Below are 14,956 nucleotides of genomic sequence, written 5' to 3'. Positions count from 1 at the left end.
TTTTTTCTTTTGTCTCTATACCCTTATTCACTTGCAGAACTTATGGTTATAACTGCAACTTCAGGGCCGACTTTCAAGTCCATCCTGAAAACTACTTCACGTTTTAGTCTACTGTTTCCACAGAATTCTCTTTTTATATCTCACTCACACAAAACCCTTATTACACCACAAACCATATTATCTTTCTATGGTCATTTTGAAATTACAACTATCAATTTTTCCCAGTCTTGGGAATGTTCCAAAACCTTAGAAATCAATGATCTTTAAATCAAACTGTACAATCCTAATGATAAACAATTTGTCACTTGACCATCAGAAAACAGCTTAACCGATAACTTTACAGGTCTTCAGACGTGCAAGTCTAACAAGCCTAATATTGTATCATTTGGGATAAAAACTACCCCCTAGATTGTAAAAAAAAAAAAAATACACTAAAAAATTATCTTCCAACGATAGGACGAATAATCTGTAGTGTAGTGTTCTATATCCCACTCTTACAATCGTTTGTCATCCCTTCAAGCTCTACTAATTTTAGAAAAATCTGTAACTTATTAGAACTAGCCAAGCTAGTGATGACTACAAGTCCCATGATGCAAAGCAGGAGCCTGGACCAATGCTGATTGTAGTCGCTCCACTGAACGGAAATCTTCTGATCACCTGTGCGGCAAACTAGGCGTCTTAGCCTCCATTTTTCAAAGTTAGTTTATAAAAATAAAGCTAGGGCAGAGAAGGTGGAATTCTTACCACAACACTAGGTCCAACCCAGCTGCCAAAGAACCCTAGCCGCACGCACAATTCCATTTAGTGCCTCCGGGGGTAGGGCGCTGAGGAGGAGGGAGAAAGGGCCCTTGGTGTGACGTCACTTCCTGGAGAGGCGGCCGAGCTTGGCCCCTCCTTCCACCTCGCCGGGATACTGGGCCCGGCGGCGGCCGGGTAAAGCCCAGCAGAGGCAGAGAGCGGCTGCTTTGGGGACGGAAGGTCACGTGAGGCTTCTCGGCCCTGTGGGTGGAGACGAAACGCTGCGGTAAAGGAGGGTCGGATTTAACCGTCACAGGGAAGCACGCTCTACGGGATCGCGGAGGGGGCTGAGGTAGGGACTAGGCTGTGGGCGCTTCCTCGGGCGCTCTCGCGGGTGACACCTGCGCCCCCTTGGCTGGCGGGCGTCGGGCGGGCTCCACCGGAGGGTGGAGGGGGCCCTNGCTGACCTCGCGCGGGGCGGCGGCGGTGGGCTCGTCTTAGGTCCCCTGGGAGCCCCGGGGGCGGTGGGTCTTCCCGCTCAATGAGCCGAAAACCCGTGGCCTGCTCACCTGACGAGGCACTCCTGAGGTCGAGCTGCGCCTGGGTTTCTACCCCCCTTCCTCTCGCCACCCACTTCTCTCCTACCTCGTTGCTCAGGCTCGGGCCACCTCACCTGCCTAAGGGTTTTCCAGGTTAGGACTAAGACGTTAGCCCTCGGGGCATCTCCATGCCAAGGCAAAAGTGAACACGCTATTAATGAGCCCAATACGTTTTCTTAAGGTTTGGGTAGCGCTCACTTCTTTGCATGTCCGTGGTTGGATTGATAACGAGTCCCTCCTCCAGCCCCGCGGCCTCAGGTAGTTGAGTAGCAAGGGGCAGGGCTATCCCACGGGGCCTTGAAAAGGATAATATTTCAGACTTTTATTTACTTCTTTGCGGGAGGGGGTGGGGGGCGGGAAGGAGCATCAGGCAGAACCAAGAAGCCGTGAATCAGCAGCTCAAATTTCTTGAACCTTTGGTGAAGAGGAAGACTGCCCACGGCCACGTGCTAGATTAAAAATCTTACATCAGCATCTTTTCCAAGTCCGAGCAGCTCCATTCCTACCTTTCTAACCAGTAGAGTTGCATAGATGTGGTTAAGCTAGGCAGACCCATTGTTATGTGCCATTTCACAGGTCTGTTATGTGCCATTTCACTGAGTTATTACAGTTTCTTAGTTTATTATTTAACAACTTAGTGGTAAACTTTTTCTTCATTGTATAATTATGAGATTATTCTGAGACAAGATATATTGGTCCTTTTGACAACAGAGATTGTCTAGTATGAATTGTAAAGGTTTGTTAAGTACCCTCAGTTTATAGCATAGCGGGATTAGTGATGATCTGGAAACTGTGAAGAGCATTTTCACTTTCAACCTTTTCATATTTTAGGATACAAGTTTACTGTTCATTGGGTTTTATTTGATTAAATTGACCAAGAGTTTTTCAAGTACATTTGATCCTGCGTTTAGTAAACTTGTTACTTTAAGAGCAGTTGATGTTTACCCTGTAGCATCTAAGCTTCTGGCCCAGTGTTATTGCAGTTTCACTAATTAAATTAAAAGCAAATGTGAATAACTCTCCTCGCTTTCTTTTCTTCCCTCCTTCCCTCCTTGTACTGTATGTGGAACTGTCAGGACCATGAGCAGACTATAAAGTTTCAGAAAGGGCTTTACCACTCTTCCTGTTTCCAACTCTTCTATATAGATGAAATAAGGTTAAAATGAACATTGCAGAAATCTATCACAGAGAAATGAAGTGGAGATTAAAAAGAACAAGTAATATGAAGGTCAAGAAAAAGACTGTGGAGTAGTTTTACTCTCTTTACCTTGCAAATGAGAGTCCTTAGAGGTGATATTTTGGGATTAAAGAAAGACGTTTGGGGCAAGTTTTCATTCCAAATAAAGTACTGGAGTGTCCCAAAATCAAAAGAAATGGATATGAACACTCTGGGGGTTTTTTTGGATAATGTTCCAAATTAAAGACTAACCTTTCAGTATGTTCTTCTCATTTTTAGGTAGTGAATTCCTAAGAAGAAAATAATGGATTTCATATTAGTTTTTCTCTAACTGTTTGGACTCATCAGTGTATAGGTTTCTTGCAAAGGCTAAAAGAAGATGGCAACTCCTTATGTCCCAGTTCCCATGCCCATAGGGAGCTCTGCTTCCAGTTTTACAACCAACAGAAGCCAAAGAAGTTCTTCTTTTGGGAGTATCTCAACAAGCTCAAACTCTTCCAAAGGCCAGTTAGAGGACTCAAATATGGGTAATTTTAAACAGACAAGTGTACCTGACCAAATGGAAAGTACTTCATCTGTCTGTAGCAGCCCCCTCATTAGGACCAAATTTACAGGTGCAGATTCTTCCATTGAGTATTCCACTAGACCAAGAGAAAGTGAAGAACAAAATCCTGAAATAGCACCTTTGGAAGATAGACCTTCTACACCTACTATACTGGGTTATGAGGTGATGGAAGAAAGAGCTAAATTTACCGTGAGTACTAACTTCTGTACATCAGTAGAAAGTGAAAAATTGACTAACCTGCATTCTAAACCTGGGTTAAATTGTTACTTATACTTGTAATTTCTTGAACATAAAATTCAAGTGGTTTTTACACCTCTAACTTTTGTCATGCTGTAGCTAGCCTTTGTTTTATTTGAATGAACTTTAACAAACCAGAAGTTTCTGTGAAATTAGCCACAGATCAAGAAACAGAACATTACCAGCATCCAAAATGCACCCCCCCCATTCTGTCAGTCAATACCCACTCTCCTGATAGCCTGCATTAATTTATTTTTGCACTTTATGTAAATGGAATTGCAGAGTGTGTACTCTTTGAGGTGTGGTCTCTTCAGCATTGTGTTTGTAAGATTTATCCTTAATCTTGCATGTAATTATAGGTAGCTCATTTTTATTACTGATAGTATTCCTTTTTGTGAATATACTACAATTTATTAAACCATTCTACCGTTGAAGCATTTGTAGAATTTCCAGTTTGGGGCTCTTCCAAATGCTACTGCAATGAACCTTTTGGTACTTGTCACTCAGTAAACATCTGAATGCATTTGTTTGGTATCTGCCCAGGACTAAAACTGCTAGATTATATGCCTAGCTTTAGAAGAGACTGATGATGAACAATGTGCCAGAGTGGCTGTACTAATTTATACTCCTTTAAGCGGGGTTGAGAGTTCCATTTACTCCACACGTTCCCAATGTGTGGTATTTTTTGTGTTTTTCATTTTACCTATTTTGTTGGTGGATAGAGTAATATCACATGTGTTCTTAATTTGCATTTTTAAATGGCTAATTAAATTGAAGACTTTTTTGGCCATTTGATAGATGGCCAAAACACTTCTGTTATGAAGTTTCTGTTGAAAACCTTTATTCCTTTTTCTTTGGGAAAGTTTTTTGCACTTAATTTATAGTTTTCTCTGCATTTTGGATGTAAGGTTTTTCTTATAGCATGCACTGTGATTGTTATCTTTCTGTGGCTTGCAGTTTCACTTTCTTAATGATGCATTAGATAAACAAAAGTTCATCGTTTTAATATACTCTATATGTATTGTACAAATATAAAAATTTTAATATTTATTAATTTGTTCTTTTATAGTTAACGCTTTTTTTAACTCTTTTTTTAAAATTTTTTTAAAATTTATTTTCGAGAGAGAGAGACAGCACAGGCAGGGGAGGGGCACAGAGAGAGGGAAGCACAGAATCTGAAGCAGGCTCCAGGCTCTGAGCCCCACGTGGGGCCTGAACTCGTGAACCACGAGATCATGACCAGAGCTAAAGTCGGATGCTTAACCAGCTGAGCCACTCAGGTGCCCCAACACTTTTTAAAATCTACCTACTCCTAGCTTACAAAGATGTTGACCTATGTTTTCTTCAAAAAGTTTTATTGTTGGACCTTTCACATTTAGATCTGTAAAACATCTGGAATTGATTTTTGTCTGGTGTGGGATAAGGGTCAAGACAACTTTTTTCACCTCCATATGGGATAAAATAATCAGGTTTTATTGAAAAGCCTACATTTGCACTGTTGCCTGTGTCATATATCAGGCAGCCATAAATATATGGGTTTGTTTATGGGTTCCATTTTTCCTTCATTTACTATTCCACATGGCCTCTAATTACTAACGGATTATGAGAGGCCTGGATACCTGCCGTCTTAAGTAGTGTAGCTTTGTTCTTCTTCAAGACTGTCTTGGCTATCCTTGGCTCTTTGCACTGGAGTTATATTGAATTTATAGACTAGAGAGAACTGACACCTGTACAATATTGAGTCTCTGCATTTATGAACCTAATCCATATACTGAAGTCTTTAACTTCTTTTAATAAGGATTTTGTAGTTTTTAGAGCAGACGTCTTTCTTTCTTTTTTTTTTCTCTTTAAGTAAACTCTGTACCCAACGTGGGGGTCGAACTCACAACCCCAAGATCAAGAGTCACATACTCTACCAACTGAGCCAGCCAGGTGCCCCTGGTTAGATTCATTTCTAAATACTTAGAAATATGTTTGTTCTTGATACCTTGTTTTGTTTTCTTTTTGTTAATTGCTAGTTTATATGTTTTGGCTTGTATGTCAGTGTGTTTCTGTATCTGGAGACCTCGCTAAATATAATTGAAATAGTTCTTCAATTTTCTTGATATAAAGTTTTTATGTTTACTTCAACATTTTATGCTATAAACTTAGGACAGTATAGAAGGCCCTCCAAGAAAAAATTTGTTGTCATCATTTGTGTTGTTGTTGTTAGGGAAATGTTTAATTTTTGTTGTTCTTTTTATTCATTTTTGAGACAGAGAGAGACAGAGCACAAGTGGGGGAGGGGCAGAGGGAGAGGGAGACACAGAATCTGAAACAGGCTCCAGGCTCTGAGCTGTCAGCACAGAGCCCGATGCAGGGCTCAAACCCACAAACCCTGAGATCATGACCTGAGCTAAAGTTGGAGGCTTAACCGACTGACCCACCCAGGTGCCCAGGGAAATGTTTAATTTTTAAAAAGTTTTTCATCTGAGTATAGGTGACACACAACGTTACATTTGTTTCAGGTGTACAACATAGTGATTCAGCTTTTCTATATGCTATGCTGTGTTCACCATAAGTGTAGCTACCCTTTGTCACCACACAACGCTGTTGCAGTATCATTGACTATTTTCCCTATGCTGTACGTTTTTGCCCATGACTTATTCATCCATAACCAGAGGCTTGTATCTTCCCTTTACCCAGTTTGCACTTTCCCCCAGTCCTCCTTCCACCAACAACCATCAGTTCTCTGTATTTATTGATCTGATTCTGCTTTTTGTTTATTCATTTGTTTTATTTTTTAAATTCCACAAAGGAATCATATGCTATGTCTTTCTCAGTCTGACTTATTTTGCTTAGCATAATATCCTCTAGGTTCCTCCATGTTGTCACGAATGGCAAGATCTCATCCTTTTTATGGCTGTGTAATATTCCATTGTGTGTATGTGTGTACGTATCTATATATGAGTGTGTCTGTGTTTATACACATACCACATCTTTATCCATTCATGTATTAGTGGACACTTAGGTTGCTTCCATATTTTGGCTACTATAAATAGTAATACTGTAATAAACAAAGGGGTACATATATCTTTTTGAATTATTTTTTTCATGTTCTTTGGGTAAATACCCAGTATTTGTAGTAATTCTATTTTTAAGTTTTTAAGGAACCTCCATACTGTTTTCCACAGTGACTATACCAATTTACATACCCACCAACAAGTATACAAGGGTTCCCTTTTCTCCACATCCTTGGCAACACTTGTTATTTCTTATCACTTTTATTTTAGCCACTCTGATATACGTAAGGTGAAATCTCATTCTGGTTTTGATTTGCATCTCCTTGATGGTTAATGAAGTTGAGCATGTATTCGTGTGTCTATTTGCCAGCTCTATGTCTTCTTTGAAAAAATATCTGTTCAGGTCTTCTCATTTTTTTTTTAATGTTTATTATTTATTTTTGAGAGACAGAGTGCGAGTGGGGGAGGTGCAGAGAGAGAGAGGGAGACACAGAATACGAAGCAGGCTCCAGGCTCTGAGCTGTCAGTACAGAGCCTGACATGGGGCATAATCCTATGAATGATGAGATCATGATCTGAGCCATTGTCCGGAGCTTATTCGACTGAGCCACCCAGGTGCCCCATGATACCCATTTTTTAATTGGATTACTTGTGGGTTTTCTTGGTGTGTAATTGTAGAAGTTCTTTATATATTTTGGATATTATTAGCCCCTTATCATATACATCGTTGGCAAATGATTTCTCCCATTCAGTAGGTTGTCTTAGTTTTTTTGATGGTTTCCTTCACTTTGCAAAAGTTTATTTTTATGTAGTCCCAGTAGTTTATTTTTGCTTTTGTTTCCCTTGCCTCAGGAGACATATCTAGAAAGATGTTGCTATGGCTGATGTCAAAAAAAATTACTGCCTGTGTTCTCTTTTTTTATTGTTTCAGTTCTCACATTTAGGTCTTCAATGTCTATTTTTGTGTAAGGCGTTATACAGTGATCCAGTGTCGCTTTCCAGTTTTCCCAGCACCGTTTATTGAAGACACTTTTTCCCTTTGTATGTTCTTGCCTCTTTTGTCACAGATTAATTTATTGTATAAGCTTGGGTTTATATCTGGGCTATCTATTCTATTCCATTGCTCTGTGTATCTATTTTAGTGCCACTACCATACTGTTTTGATTAGTATAGCTTCGTAGTATATCTTGAAATCTGGGAATATTGATATGTACAGCTTTGTTCTTTCTCAAGAGTGCTTTAGCTATCAGGGTTCTTTGTGGTTCAAGTGTATCTTGAAATCTGGAATCATGATATGTACAGTTTTGTTCTTCTTTCTCAAGAGTGCTTTGGCTGTGCAGGGTTTTTTGTGGTTCCAATTTTAGGGTTATTTTTTCTAGTTCTATGGAACGTGGCTGTTGGTATTTCAATAAGGATTGTATTGAATATATAGATTACTTTGGATAGGATGGACATTTTAACACTATTTTTCCAGTCCATGAGCATGGAATCTTTCTAATTGTGTTCTTTCTTTCATCACTGTTTTATAGTTTTCAAAGTACAGGTCTTTCACCTCTTTGGTTAAGTTTATTCTTAGGTATTTTATTCTTTTTGGCACACGTGTAAGTGGAATTGTTTTCTTAATTTCTCTTTCTGCTACTTTGATATTAGTATATAGAAATGCAATGGATTTGTCTATTAATTTTGTATCCTGCAACTTTACATAATTCATTTATTATTTCTAGTAGTTTTTTTGGTGGAGTCTAAGATTTCCTGTGTACAGTAACATGTCATCTGCAAATAGTGATGGTTTAACTCTTCCTTCCCTAAACAGATGCCTCTTATTTCTTTTCTCTTGTCTGATTTCCGTGGGTAGGACTTTCAGTACTATGTTGAATTAAAGTGGCAAGGGTGGATATCCTTGTCTTGTTCCTGATCTTAGAGGAAAAGCTCTCAGTATTTCCCTACTAAGTATGATATTAGCTGTGGGTTTTTTATATATAGCCTTTATTATGTTGAGAGGTCTTTTTCCTAAAGGTGTTTTGTTGAGAATTTTTTCATGAACAGATGTTGGATTTTGTCAGATGCTCTTTCTGCATCTATTGAAGTGGTCATATGATTTTTATCCTATGTGTTGTTGATGTGGTATATTGCATTGATTGATTTGTAGATGTTGGGGCATTCTTGCATCCCCAGAATAAATTCCACTTGATTGTGGTGAATGATCTTTGTAATGTATTGTTGAATGCAGTTTGTTAATATTTTGTTGAGGATTTTTGCACCTATGTTCACCAGAGTGTTGAGATAATTTATGAAGAGAGACAATCTTTAGAGTTGAATTCTCATGAGACTGTTGATGTGATGGGAAATCTGCATGGACCTGACTCTTTTTGGAAATTAGAATAAAGTGGTAGCTCATTTTCTTACCTTGGCATACCTTATGTAGGAATGAGCATTCATTAAGCTGATGTGTGTGAAAATACAAATTCATAGGCACATTTGAGACAGCAGTGCATAAAGTCTTTAAAGACACCAGAGGGAAAGAAGTAAATAACAGTTGTAAAGTTATTTCTATTCATTTATTCATTAATTCAACATTTTGGGGGTACTTATTGTGTGTAATGCACTCTTCCAGAGTGGTAATAGTGTTACAGCAACTCAAATGAATGAGTAAATGGTAGATAAATAAACTTTTTTAAATGCTGGTGTGTCATATGGTGCTATAGAGAAAAATAAAAGAGTGAAGGAAGTTTCCCCACAACTGTAGTTGCAATTTAAATAACGTTGTCAATCACGGCCTCACAGAAAAGATGTTAGCACTAAGAGGCAGTGAACCATGAGAATATCTGGGGAAAGAGCTTTTCCAGCAGGTGAGACAACTACAGAGACCCTGGTGGCTGAAAGCAGAAGCAGCCATGGGGAGAGATATAGGAACTGAAATAACAGGTAAAGACAAGGGAGTGTGACACACAGATCAAGTAGAGCATGTAGCCATTGTAAGGCCTTTACATTTTACTCTGCACAAGATGAAAAATCTTTGCAAATGTTTTAAAGGAAATGTCATGTGATCTGACTTAATTTTTTAAAAAGATTCATCTGGCTGCTGAGTTAAACTAGATTTTGTTGCAGAAGAATGGAAACAGGAGGTATTAGGTTCTCGCAGTAATCCACAGTAGACAACACGATGGTGGCATGGGCAGGATGGTGGGAGAAGTCCTAACAAGTGATCAGATTCTGATACATTTTGAAGTCAGAGCCTTGAAATGTGGGAGAAAGAGAAATCAAAGATGATCCCAAAGTTTTTATGTAAACAATGAGTAGAATAGAGTTGCCATTTAATTAGATGTCTGATTATGAGAGCAAGACCAGGATTTGGTTTTGAACTTGCTAGGTTTGGGATACCTAGTAGACCTCAGAATGGAAATGTCGTGTGTGTCTGAACACGTACACCTAGTGAGTACACAAGTGTATGTATTACGTATATGTATAAAAGTTGAATTTAGGGAAGAGATCTGAGCTGGAAATACAAGCTTGGGAGGAGTCTTAAGTGTGTAAGATAATTTTTCCATATATTTCTTTGAATTCATCTCTTAACTAAGCAAGTATTAGGAATGACTGGTAAGATCTTGTAATGTAGAGACCATCAAGTCTTTGAAAAGTGATTAAGAACAAAAGTGGGTGTGCCTGGGTGGCCTAGCACCAACTCTAATCTAGGCTCAGGTCATTCATGATCTCTTGGTTCATGAGTTTGAGCCCCACATCCGGCTCTACACTTACAGTGCAGAGCCTCCTTGGAGTTCTCACTCTTTCTCTGCCCCTGCATCACTCATGTGAGCGTTTCTCTCTCTCTCTCTCTTAAAATAAATAAATAGAATTTTTTTTTAATTTTGAAAAAATAAGGAACAAAAGTGACTAGGAGGATTGATGAGTCAGATTGGGAAGGCGTGGACTTCTTCAGTTGGTAATGTTTTGTTTCCTGTGCTTGGTACTAATTACATGAGTGTTTTGTATACTTTTGATTTCTGTGCTTTTCTGTATGTATTTTGTACTTAAGTACGTAATTCACTTACAAAATAAATATATACAAAGTAGTATATACTAAGTTTCCAGTAAAGAGTAGAACCCATAACTGCTGTTAAAACAAGGAGGGAATGATCAGTAGTATCCATAAAGTACAATTGAAAGCACTATTTAAATAGAAACATAGGAGAGCTTTCTAGAGAAGACAAAACACAAAAACCTGTACTTGGTCTTTCCTAGAGATGTAGTAGTGCTCACAGGCCACTGTGGAGAGCAGCTTAGAATGGAGGGTTCATTTTTTAAAACAGAATAATAAAGGCAATATGGATTCTGTGTAGATAAGCCTTATTGCCATATGAAGTTGACTTTTATCATGCATCAGTTTTTCATACTCAGAAGTTTTGAAGTCAACTTATCCCTTGTGTTTTGATTAGTAACTCCTTAAAAAAAATGTTTCATTAGTATCTCCTTTGCAGCTATCTTAGATCAGGACTTTCTGCAGACCTTAAAGGGTATCCAGATAATCTTCTTCATCCTTATATATTACAAAGGTGAATGCTTTGTTTTTACTTCGAAGCTAAAACAGTTCAACCCTTACCCTTGCTGATTCCCCCCCAAAAAGCTGAAAGAGTCTATAAGAAAAAGTCTGTAAGGGAGAAAATCAAATGATAAGGGTGATCTAACGCTAAATAATGAGTCTTCTCTACAGCATCCAGTAGGACTCCATGAGACACAAATGTGAGTCATATTTGTAATTTAAAATGTCCTAATAGCCATGTTTAAAAAAGTAAAAAGCAGATTAAATTCTATTTAATAATATTTTAATTTAACCTAAAACCATTTTAGTGAAGTATTTTACATCTTCTTTTTTATTCTAACTCCTTGAAATCCGGTGTGTATTTTACACTCAGAGCACCTATCATTTGAGACTTGTCACATTTCACGTGTTCAGTAGCCACAAGTGGCTGAAGTTCAGCCCTGGAGCTCCAGCTGAACGTTGTTCCACAGCTGACTTCGGGAGAAAACAAGGGTTTCACTCTTTCAGCAGACGGTTATTCCATGTGCCGTGTATTTAGTTTAGCCCAAAATACTGTACCCAGACTATCAGGAGCTGTTTCTCTGAGATTCTCTTATAAATAGTGGCTCCTCATAATAAATTCTAAAGTTATACTTACAAAAAATAGAATTCGAGTTTCCTTATGATATGCTTTTTAAAATCTCAACTTTTTAAAATATTTAAAGTCTAGATAATTGTGCATAATTATAGAAATGTGAACTTTTGTCTAATATGGATATTTTTTAGCTGCATTTCATCCTTGAAGATTAAAACAACATCAAATTTATTTGAAAATTATGCTGAATAGTTATTGAATTTAGAAATTAAATTTATTGTATAAGGCAAGAGTGGCTATTTTTCAAACATGATTGAGTCTTTTATCAATTTTAGAATATTTTACCATAAAATATATTTTGGAACTGCTGACTTCACTTATTATTAGTGTGTGCCAAAAAAGCATTTTGTCACAAATTTGTCATAGTCTTGTTTCTTAAGACCTAAATCTTGCTTTTGGTGCCTACTTAATTATTCATATATTTGATGGTCCAAGTGATTTCTGATATTTTTTTACTTACCAATTGTGATGATCTGGTTTTCAAATAAAAGTTTTAAAAACATTTGAAGTTTTAAATATCTATATATACATTTATTTATAGTCTCTCTCTCTCTCTTTTTCTCTCTGCATAGGTATATAAAATACTAGTAAAGAAAACCCCAGAAGAAAGCTGGGTAGTTTTTAGAAGATACACTGACTTTTCTAGGCTTAATGATAAAGTAAGTACTTTAATAAATCTAAAATGGACTTTTCAATTTTGCATTATTGTCTGTTACAGTTTTGTTAAATTTGTGGTTTTTCCTCCTCAAAAGTTACTTGAGTGAAGTGAAATCTTTGCTAGTTCCTAAGGAAATTAACTCTTTCACTTCATTTTATAGCCTAAAGACCCATCTCTACACACAACTTCCTTTTTTTTGGAAACAAAAATTATTTTTAGTATAAAAATGTGAAAACCTTAAAATTGCTAACAGAAATATAAATGATTATATAATATTGTGAATTTGAAAAAAAGGTATATATATATAAGATTTCCTAAACCATGTGACAATAAAAGAATGAACAAAAAAATATATTTCTACCATATTGTATTAGTTTTCTATTGCTGTTTAACAAATTACCACAAACTTTATGACTTAAAACATACCTTTTTATTATCTAGTGATATAGGTGAGCTCAACTGGGTTTGCCACTTAGGGTCAGACAAGGTCAAGATCAATTGTTGGCTAGACAGGGCTCTTATCTGGAGGGCTCTAAGAAAGTATCAGCTTCCAGGCTCATTCAAGTTGTTAGCCGAGTTCAGTTTCTTCTTGTTTTTAGACCAGGCTTCCTATTTCCATGCTGGTTGTCAGGCAGAGGTGTTCTTAACTCATAACGAGTGCTATCCAGCCCTTGTACCTGGCCCCTCCACCTTTAAAGTAGCAATAGCCAGGTCAGGTCCTTTTTTAGATCTCTGACTTTCTCTTCTGCAGTCAGAAATAAAGCTGTACTTTTAAAGGGTTCAAATGATAAGATTAGGCTTACCCAGATAATCTTCCCATCTTTAGGCCAATTAAAGAATAACCCTAATTACATCTGCATACTCTCTTTTGTTTTGTAACATAACAGAATCACAGAAGCAACACCAGGGGCAAAGGTCATGGGACCATCTAGAATTCTGCCTACTGCATTTATGAAACAGGATAATAATAATAACTCTCAATATATTAAAGCCTCTTTAAAATAAGTAACAAAGTAAACCAAAAGTAGAAAATGCTATAAATGATGTGAACAAGGCAAACCATAAAAGAAATATAAAGGACCAATACATTTAGAAAACATTTAATATCATAAAGTACTCAAAAGAAAATTAAGGAACTATTTTTACGCATCAGGTTAACAGATATTTAAGTGGTATTATCCACTGTTGGAAATACGAGTCTTCCTGGGGCCACAACTTACTAAAGTTGTACTTAATTTTGACACAATAATCACCTTTCTGGGATTTATCCTATATAAGAAATCATGGATATGGGCAATATTTAGTTCACAGGATACTTTTCACCATGTTTTATTCATTGTTATTTTCATTGTGTTTTAATTTGTTTTTAATAGTTAAATATTAGAAGCAACCTACATTTCCAGTAGGGAATTGATTGAGTAAATTGCAGTAAGAATGTGATAGAAGAAGAAGAGCTGAGCTGTCCACAGAGCTAGAGGGAAATCAGATAAGGTAGATGCAAGTAGTGGTATTTTAGAACCAGACCATTTCTTCAAAAGAAGCAAGTGGTTTATGATGCTTCTGAGAAGCTAAGTAAGATGACCTTGGAACAGAAATTACTCCCTAATTTTGACAGGTGTTTTGTAGAGGAAACTTTACTGATTTTCTTCTCTCCTATTGGCCAACTTCACCCTCGAAACTTCTAAAGTTAGTATATTCTTATAATGTTTGGTGGTAGAAAACCCCACTTATGGGATTTTGCAGTTGCCTGGCTCCCAGAAAGTTTGTCCCATTCTGAAAATTTCAGTTTGAATTAAAGGTAAAATATAAAATGCTAAACTATTTCATCCTTTGTTTAGGTATTAGCAAGATGACTTTTTGTAGTATGCCAAAACATTTAAAGTATTATTTGTAATGCATTTCTGCCATTATATATGAATTTTACTTATTGTTCCTGAGTTCTTATATTACACTGATGAATTAAAAACCTCTAATTCTGTATTTCTGTTGATTTTTTTAAATAATTAAGCAAACAAGACCAAAGTACTTTATGAAGTTACCAGAAACCAATATGGAATTCTTAGCTTTCTTATGAAATTGTTATAATTTTTATTCATGAAGACTAATTTCTTTTTTTTTTTTTTTTAATTTTTTTTAATGCTTTATTTCTGAGAGAGAGAGAGCAAGTGTGAGCAGGGGAGGGTCAGAGAGAGACACACACACACAGAATCCGAAGCAGGCTCTACACTCTGAGCTAGCTGTCAACACAGAGCCCGATGCAGGGCTCAAACCCACGAGATCATGACCTGAGCCGAAGTCGGATGCCTAACCAACTGAGCCACCCAGGCGCCCCATTGAAGACTAATTTCTAATTCTATTTAGAGCCATTTAATCCTTTTTGACTTGCTATTTTTCTTTTCAGAGTTCAACTATTATTTAGTGTTTACTTCTCTTTGTCTCTCTAGATACATTTTTATATTCCTATGATATTTCTTATCTTAGGCAAGTTGAGATTTAGATAACTCTTAAGCTTTTAAAGAAAGATATTAGTAGAAGTATAATTTAAATTAGTAAATATCTCCTTGATATTTCAAGTTGGGCACCTAACATTAGTAAGTATCTATGTCAGTGTTCTAGGTACAAGAAATAACTCTAGCCATCACATACTTTTACTTGAAAGAATCCAAAAAAATGTGTGTAAAAGTCAGGCCACAGCCTAGGAGAAAATATTTGTCATACCTATATCTGACAAAGGACTTGTATCAGGAATATATAAAGAACTCTTGTAACTTAATAATAAAAAGATAAATAACCAGTGGGTTAGAAGATT

At 36.9% G+C, this 14,956-nt stretch overlaps 1 protein-coding gene across 1 annotated transcript in view; it reads left to right on the top strand.

The window, feature by feature from the left end:
* The first annotated feature begins 884 nt into the window (after positions 1-884).
* Positions 885-14,956, top strand: part of SNX16 (sorting nexin 16) — a 42,110-nt gene continuing 28,038 nt past the window's right edge. The window contains exons 1-3 of the mRNA XM_077774512.1: positions 885-1,090; positions 2,794-3,268; positions 12,062-12,148. Coding sequence (XP_077630638.1) covers positions 2,894-3,268; positions 12,062-12,148 — 462 coding nt within the window. The 5' untranslated portion in view covers positions 885-1,090; positions 2,794-2,893. The remainder of the gene's footprint in view (positions 1,091-2,793; positions 3,269-12,061; positions 12,149-14,956) is intronic.

The sequence above is a fragment of the Crocuta crocuta genome, unplaced genomic scaffold, assembly GCF_008692635.1.
Source record: "Crocuta crocuta isolate KB4526 unplaced genomic scaffold, BGI_CrCroc_1.0 scaffold81, whole genome shotgun sequence".
NCBI lineage: Eukaryota > Metazoa > Chordata > Mammalia > Carnivora > Hyaenidae > Crocuta > Crocuta crocuta.
Note: the sequence above shows the minus strand (reverse complement) of the source record. Positions and strands in the feature narration are given on the sequence as shown.